General features: G+C 43.7%; 1 protein-coding gene and 1 long non-coding RNA gene across 4 annotated transcripts in view; both read left to right on the top strand.

Annotated features, from left to right (window-relative positions):
- LOC109301366 overlaps positions 1-1630 on the top strand; it is a 9343-nt gene extending 7713 nt beyond the window's left edge. Inside the window, exons 2-3 of the long non-coding RNA XR_002098519.1 lie at positions 1116-1118; positions 1614-1630. This is a non-coding gene — a long non-coding RNA (uncharacterized LOC109301366). The remainder of the gene's footprint in view (positions 1-1115; positions 1119-1613) is intronic.
- ACMSD (aminocarboxymuconate semialdehyde decarboxylase) overlaps positions 1-11523 on the top strand; it is an 84204-nt gene that overhangs the window by 37670 nt on the left and 35011 nt on the right. For all 3 annotated transcript variants that reach the window (XM_019522503.1, XM_019522504.1, XM_019522505.1), the window contains exons 6-7: positions 4241-4334; positions 8649-8744. In XM_019522503.1, coding sequence (XP_019378048.1) covers positions 4241-4334; positions 8649-8744 — 190 coding nt within the window. The remainder of the gene's footprint in view (positions 1-4240; positions 4335-8648; positions 8745-11523) is intronic.

Raw genomic sequence — 11523 nt, 5'->3', positions numbered from 1 at the left:
ATTCATTAACATTTACTTGGATTGTAGGAAGGCTTTCAATACAGTATCTCATCCCATTCTCATAAATAAATTAAGAAGCTGTGACTTAAATGTTTACACAGTCCGGTGGGTGGCAAATTGGCTTGGGGGGGTCACACCCAGAGAGTGGTAGTAGATGGGTCGGTATTGACCTGGAAGGATGCAAGTAGAGGGGTCCCTCAGGTTTCAGTCCTTGGACCTGTACTCTTCAATGTCTTCATCAGTGACTTGGATGTGGGTGTGAAGTGTACTCTGTCCAAGTTTGCAGATGATACTAAATTGTGAGGTAAGGTGCACAGTCCAGATGGTAGGGAACGATTGCAGGCCTACTTGAACAGGTTGAAAAAGTGGGCAGAATACCATAGGATGCAGTTCAATAAGGATAAATGCAGAGTGTTGCACCTAGGGCACAAAAATATCCAGCACACCTACTGGCTGGGAAGTGACCCTCTCAGCAGCACAGAAGAGGAAAGGCATCTCGGAGTCATAGTGGACTCCAAGATGAACATGAGTCGTCAGTGTGACGAAATCATCAGCAAAGCTAACCGCACTTTATCATGCATCGGAAGATGCATGACAAATAGATCCAAGGAGGTGATACTTCCCCTCTGTGCAGCATTAGTCAGACCGTACGTAGTTGGAGTACTGTGTCCAGTTTTGGGCACCGTACTTTAAGAAGGATGTGGATAACCTTGAGAGGGTCTAGAGGAGGGCCATTCATATGGTTAAGGGTTTGCAGGCCAAGCCCTATGAGGAGAGACTGAGGGACCTGGACCTCTTCAGCCTTCGCAAGAGAAGGCTGACAGGTGATCTTGTGGCCACCTACAAATTAATTAGGGGGACGCAGCAAGGGATCGGGGACGCTCTGTTCACCAGGGTGCCTCTGGGAGTAACAAAGAACAATGGTCACAAACTGACAGAGAGCAGATTTAAGCTAGACATCAGGAAAAACTTCTTCATGGTAAGGGTGGCCAGAATTTGGAATGGGCTTCCAAGGGAGGAGGTGCTCTCCCCTGCCTTGGGGGTCTTTAAAAGAAGGCTGGACAGGCATCTGAACGGGGTCATCTGAATGGGGGCACTCTTTCCTGCCCATGCAGGGGGTCAGACTCAATGATCTGTTGAGGTCCCTTCCGACCCTGGCATCTATGAATCTATGAATACTTTTGTTGCCCAGTCTGGCCAATTATATCTCTACCAGAATGTTTGTGAGATCTCTGAATAGTTTGCTTCAGCTTCATATCAGAAGAAACTGCACAGAATGACCTGTTCTGTTGTCAGACAACAAAATTGCCATCTACAATTTTTTGGTACACATCTGCATGGAGAGCTCTCATATTTTCAAGGCACCAAGACATATAGCGCAAGTACCAAGATGTATAGTGCAAGTAATTAATGTTGTCAAATTCCCTAAACATAGGGAGGAGGTCCTGTACAGCTTGAAGATGTGATTCCCAATCACCCTCTCTATCAGTGGCTACCAGATTTTTGAGCATCTGAACTAGCTCAGTGAAACCATCCCAATACTTGGACATTTCAGATTTTGCCTGACAGGAAATGCTGAAAGCTTTGTAATCTTCATGGCGATCATGAATCAGCAGTAAAAGGTTTTCACAGGTGTCCTGAGATGTCTTTGCATCCTTATCTGTGAGAGATGTCTTCGGGTTTTGTGCATTTTCGAGTACTGCAGAATACTTGTCAGCAGCAGTGATTTTCCAGAAGACATCCCATTTCAGTTTTTTTGTATGACTACTGACAAGGCAAGAAATCCCTTGCATGACCTCACCGTTCATAACTGAGTCTACAATTGTAACACCGAATACACGGCATTCCACCAAAGCATCTTGAGCAGCACTCCCATGCAGGTACTTCCCAGTAATGTACATGACAACTTTAGCTCAATGAAAACTTCCCATTATTGGAACAATGTCTGTAACCTCTGATGGGTTACACATTATTATATCTGTGAGTATATAGAATACTCCTTCGGCACAAAAGAAAGGTGTCTGATTCAGTTGAGAGCAAACACTTCGAAGGCTTTTAAGGGCTGTATAAACCGTTGCATAATCTGTAATGGGTTTTGGAATTGCTGGCCGAAAACCAATAAGCATCAGTGGTGTTTCTGCTCTTAATAATAAAGCATGACATCCAGCCCACGTAGAAGTGGGTGTGGCTGATGAGCTTTCACTTGGAATCCCATTCTTCACCAAGGACAGAACAAACTCTGATGCTGCTCATAGTTCAACTTTTTGTTCAAAGTTTATAGGGGAGTCATCAGCCCAGAAATCTAAAGGTAGGCAAGGCTTAGTAGGTGCTTGTCTGTAACCTCAAATTCTCTGGCACTGCAGCTCACTCATGAAATGGGTTCCACTTCCCATCATGTCAGTTTTAGAAATGTTTGGCTTTCCTGAAACGTTGCTGGGACCAGGATACACCTGAAACAGGACATGCATTGTGTCGTGGGAACTGGGCATGCCACTGATTGGTGAACAGTTTTCATGGTCAAAGTTATCTCTAGCACTGAGTGTAAAATCTTCTTTTCGGAAATGAGCAGGTAAAAGAGTTTCCCCATGATAACAAACTCAATAATTATCTTGGTAGCAATTTTTTTCAATCACATGAATGTGGAGCTTGGAAACCTACTTTCTTTTGCCACGATGGCATTGGGAACTTCTTTATTGAATTGTTTGACCTTGAAAACTTTGGGTTAGACACCAAGATTACCTTTGTACCATACTTAGAAGAGGAGCTACCAGTTGCCAAAGAGAGATTGTCACAATGTACAAGGATGGCACTCTCTCATGTTCCATGCACCTAATGGTGAAGTCTACCCAAGTTATTTTATCTTTTCACATGTGTTTTCTTAAGTACAGGCAGTTACCTTAGTCAGTTTTGACTTTTCTACAGGGGTCTATGCCAGGGACTGAACTATAATCTAGGTAACAAGATAAGAATCCATAGCCCCTGTCTGCTGCCTAAGAACAGCCAGCCTCGGGCCAGTGATGGAGTGTCCTGGGAGGTTCAAGTGTTCTGCTACTAACCTGCTTTTTTTTTCTGCAGCTAATGTCAGACTGACATTCATTCATTCTGTTATGTACAGGTTGCCCCTGACATCTACCAATGTTGTATAAATCATCTCCTACTCACAGTGCCTCTCTGCTATCTACATGGGACAGAATGGGAGATCTCTTTAAAAGTTTTACAGCCCTGATCAAGATAGTATTTTCTTTGCTTAACAATGAGAACGCCATGGGAGTGGAAAGTGGAGGACTTCTAAAGCTGAGTCTTGCTGCTTGGTGTGGCTCTGTGTTAGGGTGGTTTCCTAATCAGCTGTCATTTAACCAGTCTCCTCCATCTCTGTCTCTATGTCCTGTTTCCTCAGTCTCTGCCTTTCAGTTTAAGCAGCTTGGGGTTTGGGCTACTTCCAGGTGTCTATACCTCCAGGGCTAGACCCCACAACCTTAACCATTTCAGCCACCTTAATCAACACCTTGCAGCACTACAGTGGGCCCTTGGGCTATGACACCTGTGGCTCCAACCTTCTTCATGGGAAATAGGTCAGGCTGGGTGCTGGAACAACCTGTCCTGTGGCCTCCACATCTCCTCTTACAGTTGCTCTCAGTCCACTGGGTGTGCATGACAAAAAAAAAAGGAAAAATCTCAACTTAAAGTTCTTCCCCTGCCTCAGACAACATTTACTCTGGGCTTCCCCCCAGTCATGTAGCCTCAACAAACCAGGAACAATGTAGGAAAAGCATGGGGAACCAAGGGTGCAAGGGCAGTGGGAGTCTGCGGGCCACAAAGGAAGTGCTTATGGACCACATGTGATCCATGGGCTACCAATTGGATAGCCCTGGCCTGGAGCATATTGGCATTTATGCAGATTATTCAACCTGAGTGATCCATAACCCACTTAATTCACAGCTAATTGCCAAGTAAAGGATGAGCTGTGCTGCTGTTTACAGTGGCCTTTACTTCATGGGCACTGCTTCTCAACACAGCTGGAGTACAGCAGTAGTCCCATGCAGCTGATTGCCGCAGCTTTTATTTCAAAGGGTACCTTTTCTGAAGTCAGCTCAATGATCCTACACAGCTGTTTGTTGTGGCTGTATATACCCCAGCTAGTTCACAAGCCCTCATCCTCGCAGGAACCTAACCCCATGGGCTATCCAGGGTCTACCTTACTGTTAAGTCTGTACTGCACTTTGTTTTCTCTTGATTGAAGGCTGCTGAGCAATTAAACTGTAGCTTGTTTGTGCATCCCTGGGACATGCAGACAGATGGAAGGATGTCTAAGTACTGGCTTCCCTGGCTTGTAGGTGAGTATAACGTTATATTATTCAATTTTCATTCATTAGCCACCTCCAGGAGTAGCAAATTTTGCCAAGATGGCAATTGAAATGTATCATTGCATAAGAAAGCTTGCGTGGTTATTTTTGGTCAATTCTTTTAAAACTGGGTACTGTCATTAGAGCCACATGGTAAATCTCAGTTATTTGTTTTTACCCATGTGGCTGTGTAAGCATGATGGTGTAGCCATGATAGTGTCTCTCACATATTTTTATGCATATGTAGTTTGGCTAAATTTACAAATTGGTAGCTAAAATTTAACAAGATTAGCAACAGTCTTCTCTCATTCTCTTGTCTCCTTAAGTCGGTAAATCTCTAGAGATCTCCTTTTGCAGTTCTAATGTGAACACCTGAAAGGGACTCTGATTAGAAGACAGACAGGTAGCATTAGCAAGTGACAAAGCATTAATTCCTATGATTTCATTTGAATCAGATAGATTAGGGAGTATTTTAAATTCATTTCAACCTTAGCTGAAATAATGTGTGCTTTGAAAGTTCCTAAGAGGTACAGCCAGTGTAGAGTCATCTGGTTTTTGTCTTTTCACACCTTCCACTTATATTAGAAGAGCACAAAGTAACAGCATATAAATTTGTACCACACCCTGGTGTTGCCTGGCCTGATTCTGCTGTCACTTACTCAGTTTTGCATTGTGTAACACCATTGACACAATGAAATCATTCCCGATTTACACCCTCATGACTGAGAACAGAAGCCGATTTTTCTAATTGGGTCTCCACTACAATATCATATTTATTTGAATATAAAATGTATACAAGATGACCCCCCCCAGTAATTAGCTTCTATATATGGAAAATGTATAATTTGTTATAACTTTCTGGAAATAAAGTCTAATTATTAGAAGTTGGTCTTGAATTTGTCCCCATCCCACTGCTACAGGAAGGAAAATAAATCTGAGGGGGTCAGACAGTCTCCTTCTCTCCCCCCTCTCCCTTATTGTCTGCTCTCCCTCAGCACATGAAAGTGAGGAGCCAATTTGAAAGCACTGACCTTGGAATAAACATAATTTATCATATAGGCAAATTACTACAGGTACCCATAAACTTAGTTCATCCAGGATGGATGCATTTTATCTTTTTTGAAACTGCTGCAAGTTTTAGCACAGATATTCCATAAACATACGTTTAAGCAACAATTTTGTACGTACTTATATGTAGTACAAAGTATGCATGCTATTAGTCCAAAGCCAGAAGGCTCATGATTTACCACATAGTTCATTGGGCTAAGCTCCAGCAGTCAACAGCATTTCAAGCCATGGTGATCCCACAGCTTAGCACTGCTCAGTATGTGTGTGTACTCCAGATACCCACCACACAGGGTCCATTGCTAATTAGCCCCCGCATCATGATTGTAACTGAGTGAATTCTGGGTGACTTATTTAGGGCCCAGTTTGGTGATGTTTGCCAGACATTTAAGGCTTGTGAAGAAACATTGCCAGACATTTGAGGCTTGTGTTGACTGTATTTAAGCAGCTTCATAGTTGATTTCCATTACTGAGCACATGCTGCTTTTAGCAATAGTTTAATGATAGACAGTGTATTTAATGAGGTTTCCTTGTACGCAATTATAAGACAAGGGGCTTTTTTCCCACAACTGAGGGACAAAAATTAATTTTGTATTCAAGTAAATACGGTATTTTGGTGCTGCAACCATTGTTACACTTGTAAAACATCTCATTGCTGTGCACAGCATTTCCAGTCCAAAAGCTCACAGCACCATTGTCGCCCAAGCACTGGCACATCTGATATCAGTTCAGATCCACCGCTATCTGCAGCAGTGAAAACAGGCAACTAGTTGCTCTCTCCATTTGAATACTTTATCAGATAACTCTGCTTAGAGCAGGTTTAATATACAGAATATTAAAAGAGCTGAAAATTGTTCTATCTCCTCAATTAGACCACAACAATCTAAAAACTAATTCTCATATTAATTATATAGAGCCCCATATCAGTGTTGGCCCCATCCTCTGGCTGTGACCATCCGATAACATTTAAGTCCTCTTGAGATTAATGGAAGATGTGGCGCCTGCTGAGTTTGACTAGGAGTCAGGAGGGAGGGCTGTAGACCAGTGGTTCTCAAACTTTTTTTGTACCAGGATCCATCTGTAAACATCAATGGCCAGTCCCTACCCCAGCGCCCCTCACTCCTGACCTGCTGCCCTCCACCCCCAGGCCCCAGCCCCGCTGTGTGTGGGACAGGGGGGCCTCAGGCAGCCCCAAGCAGGCTGGAGCTCTGCCAGCTTGCAAGGGAAAAGCCACGGTTTCTCATGTTTTTCTCCTTTAAAGGAGAATCTGTTTTTTTAAATCAGAACTCATGGCAGAGGCGATATCTTTTATTAGGCTAACTAGATATTTGCAAAAAGAAATCTTTATTTGCAGGCTTTTGGGCACAGGCACCCTTCTTCAGGCATAGGAGAGAGCAAAGATTGTAAAGGTTCTCCTAGGCAGAAATGAAAATTCCTATTTCACAGGAGAGCCGAAGGTGTGGCAAAATCTTCTATCTGGAACAGTTCATTTTATGCAGATTAGGCTCAGAGAAAAGTTGGAGCAGCCTTTCTACCTCAAAGTTGTCTGGTGGCAAGCAGGATATATTTCCTTCTGGTTATGATGTTTCATATTTCACAGAAGAGTAGAAAGATGGATGATCTTCTGGGCAGGAATGTCTTTTGTGGTGAGTTATCTCTGGGCTCTGTGAAAATGCAAATTACTCGAGCAAATGCAGAAGCAGGGCGTCAGGCTTCAGGTGTCAACTTGATCCATTTTCAAAGTTTTGTTCGCGACTCTTTCATATATTCTTGTGACCCACTTTTGGGTCATGACCCATGGGCTGAGAAATGCTGTTCTAGACCCAGTGAACTCTTGACTCTGATGTCAGGACCTATTTCTCTGAAAGGAGCAAGCACAGTGTAGGACTGAGCAGTGGCGCAAATTGTTGCAAGGTGAGTCTCTCGCCTTCTGAGGTAAGTCATCATCAGGTTGGTTAAAGGTGTGATGGATGTTTAAGTGACAGTGCTTCTGCCTGAGTAATCAGTTAACTGAGTAATTGGCAGGAGTGGTGTGACCGGTGCGGTTAAAAAGAGCAGGCAGACAGGGTCCTTTGGGTGAACCTGATATCTTTTATTAGACCAACTTCAATAGTTGGAAAAAAATTTCTTAGCAAGCTTTTGGGTTTAAAAACCCTTTGTCAGGCTGAGGAAGCCTCTGCAGTCGGTGTGTGTATGCTTTTCCTGGGTAGAATGAATAGATCCAGGACTATTCCTTCCATCCAGGAACAGCACACACCGACTGCAGTCGGTGCCAGAAGTACCAGAAGTCAGTGCCAGAAGTACACAGCAGTCTGCCGCTGCGTGGTGAGAGAGCCACCTTTGCTGTCTATGTTGTCTCACACACCCTTGCATTGTATTGCCTGTTCTTGTATAGGTGTCTGCTATCTGTTAAAGTCCTATTGTTTGTTCCCCATTAACTACTTTATAACAATATAGTCCCGTTGTTTGAAGCTTACCTGTGTCTGTTGTATATGTAATTTTCAGACATTAGGTGGGGCCGGGCGGTAGACCAATACCCAGCGGTAAAGCTCCGCAAGTCCACAAGACCGCGATTTTGGGCTCCAAAGATTAGCAGCCCTCATTACTGCCAATTCTTGATTCCACATTTTTATTGGTGAAGAGATTTGGTTAAGAGATTCATGGCTCTTCATAAGGCCCATAGGTGACCTTACGATGCTAAATATCTGCAATTCCCATTGCTTGAGCTAGGCATCTGATTGGTCTTTCACTGTCATAACTCTAAGCACCCACGTTCTAATGTTTTGGCCCAGAGCACAGAGAAACTAAGATGTGTACGCTGTGCAATGCAGTGCCGTGTAAAGATAGCCATGCTAGTCAAGCAGCAGAAGCAGTACAGCTTCCTGACCTTTTTTCACTGTGCTAACACATCTGTGCTGTTCTAATGCCCAGACTCAGAGGATTGGATATGCCTGTGCGGTACTGCCTTGTACAGTGTAAAAAAGTCCTAAATGTCAGGTTTGAGAGGCAAATTCAGTTCATAGTTTCTACCCCTCCTTTCTGACTACAGTTAAAGAACCTTCAGTAATGGCTGGTTCAAGTGGTGCTTTTCTCATAAGAAATAATTTATGGAGCTGCTATTTGCAATGCAAACGTTACCTTTGGTTTTAAATACAGAGGATATTGAGGGAAACATCACCAATGTGTAAAACTAAAACTTCAGTATGAAGTCTATATCACAAAACTTTTCTTTGTTGTCAGGCATGCCAGCAGAAACAACGGTAGCCATCTGCTCCATGATTATGGGTGGAATTTTTGAAAAATTTCCTAAACTGAAAGTTTGCTTTGCACATGGAGGTAGGTAATATATCTCATGAATCACTTCCTTGGCTGAACATTATTGAACGGTTATCTTTTCTGGTTTTGCCTATTAGGAGATCCATTTCAAGCATTTAATTGTGTTATATTTGAAAAGTAGATGAAACAACAAAAATGTATAGTTAAAGAAAGAGACCTGCCTGTCTTAATAAGGTTGATTAAAGAGGATCAAGCCATTTTCAAATCTTTAAAAAGAAAAAAAGTAATAAGGCTTGATCATTCCTACTGAGCCTATTTAATTCCTGTGTTCCAGTAGAACAGGCTTTGCTGTTTCAGGCCTACTTCCAGTGGCCATGTGGTGGTATTTGTGATGTAGACACAATTGTCAGTAATTAGCATCTGTGATCTGTGTTGAGTCTCAGTCAAGAGGAGAGGGCTTGAAGAGATCTGGAGACCACAGTGTTCTTTCTTTGGTAAAATTGTTCCCTGTTGATCACTGTTGACGTCAGTGTTTGAATTGAACTGGAATCAAAATTGCCTTTATGATAGGAGTCAGTAGAGGATTTCCATAAGGAAAGGTTTAGACTGAGCCCAGGTTCCATGGGTTATCATAAATCTTATCCCAAGCAATCAAAAATGGATCAAGAATCCCAGTGGCATCCTTAAGTGAGATTAGTTTATTTCATAAAAAGATTCTCTGAGGACTCAAACTAGGGAACTCAGTAGGAGTTTTGCATATAAATATTGCAGAATCTTACCCTTACGGTTTGATAAGTCATAGAAACTCACTTGACCACATAGATTAACTGACAGTGATAAGAAAAAGTCCTCACCAGCACAAGTCACCAGAAAGCACTTTTTAAGGTTTGGGTTTTTTATAGCCTGTCCCAGTTCTGTATTTGTAGTATGATAATAAGAGAGAATGACTTACAGACTATGTGGAGAAATGGTTTCTTCAGCATCATCTGCCTGGAAACATCTTTAGCAAAGGGAGCATCAGAAAAACAGAAAGTGAGCTGTTTGACTATTCAGCACTTCTTTCTTCCTTGCCCCCATCTTCTCTCTGCAATATCAGAAGCCATCACTAACAGAATTCAAAGATAGGAGGAAGGAGCCATTCTTGTCAGAGAAAAGAAAGCAAAAGAGCACAGTTTAGGCAGAGGGAAACACAGAAAAGCATTAGCTAACGGAGAAACCAAACTAAGCTACAGCAGAACGACCTGTTTGTAGTGATTACAATATCACAACAGATGCATCCAAATCAAGTAGCATTTATTTTTATGTGCATTTTCCCTTGCTTCCCATTAGCAATTAGAGATGTCAGGAAGCACTGGGAAGCCTCCTTTCTATGCAGAACGGTTTTCTATTAGTTTTCCCCAAGCTGTATTCTAACTCCTTAAATATTACTGCAACGCTGACAAAGAGACATGTCAATGTAGCAATTATTCCTGCATCTATTTAAGTGCAGCCTTGTATCAAGATACTAGTTTCAAGAAAGTAAAATGAAAAAAAAATTCTAATTTCAGCAGGGCTCTGAATTTTTCTCTCAAGGTTGTAAGTGCCTAAAAGACTTGCTGTCATATCCAATGTTAATAATGAAGTTTCTTTGGCTAACTTTATTTCCTTAACATTGAGTAACTTGGAGTATAGTACAAAATCTATATACAGGATACCTATATAGGCACGTGGGGCTGGGTGGACTCTGAAGATGCAAGCTGAGGCAGACATCAATTTATATTTGGTTCACACTTCAGAGCTTTTCCTTCTAACTATAAAGATTAGAGAGACAAGCAGCCAATATCTTAGAACTGGGGAGTTTGCCAAGCAAACTAAAATGGAGAAAAATGTACAACTAATGCTAGGCCCATCCTTCATCCATGCACAAATTAGAGAAGAGTCTCTCTTCCATGCACTTACGTTGCCTGACAAGGTTCCTGCCAATGCCCATTAAGTATTGTACAGCGTATCCCCATGACATCATTTAAAACTGTCTTTATGCTTCACTTCCTCATGCTCAGCCTCTGCAGTGTGCACTTTCTGCAATGGCTAGTGCAATGACAGATTAGTGTAGGGGTGGGCAAAATATGGCCTGTGGGCCAGATTTGGCCTACAGAGGGACTTTGTCCAGCCCACAGCAGGTCCCTCAGTTCCTCCTGGCCCAGTATGGAGCCCAGGCTATAGACTGCAGCTGCAGCTGCCTGGAGCCTGCATCCAAGCTACCCAGTGGCTCCTCCGCACTCGCTAGAGGCAGCAGTGCCAGCGCAGAGGAGCCGTGGAGGCAGTCCAGGTGCAGGTTCTGGGCGGCTGCAACAAGAAGCCAGCAGCAGTGAAGGGAAGGGGTTGCTTTTACCCCTGCACCGAACAGCAGCTTCTGCCCAGCGCTGCCACTGCTCAGCATGGGTGGGCAAGTCTGGAGCAGGCACAGGGCAGGCTGGGGTCAGGGCTGTGTGCATGGGTTCCCACTGGTCCGGAGCTTGTCTACTCTGCTGGGCTGAGTCTGGAGTGGGAGTGGGGTGGGACAGGGTTGGGGATGTGTGTGGCTCCCTGCCATTACCACAGGGCTGGGGCCAGTGGCAGAGGCAGCCAGAAGGAGCTGCTGCCACTTGAGCTACCTAGAAAGGCAGTCAAGCTGCGGGGTCACCCCACTGTGTGCCCAGGGGGCAGCAGGGTGTGCCATAGGCCAGATGGCATCTGGGCCAGATGGGACTGGGGGACCCAGTTGGTCTGCTCCAGCCAGGTCGAGTCTGGAGTGGGCACGGACCAGAGCTGGGGCTGTGCATTGTTGGCAGTGGTGGGGAGGAGCCGCACAGGGTGCGTG

Source organism: Gavialis gangeticus, unplaced genomic scaffold, assembly GCF_001723915.1.
Source record: "Gavialis gangeticus isolate Ggan-Ray unplaced genomic scaffold, GavGan_comp1, whole genome shotgun sequence".
Lineage (NCBI taxonomy): Eukaryota > Metazoa > Chordata > Crocodylia > Gavialidae > Gavialis > Gavialis gangeticus.
This window is presented reverse-complemented; position numbering and strand designations above follow the sequence as displayed.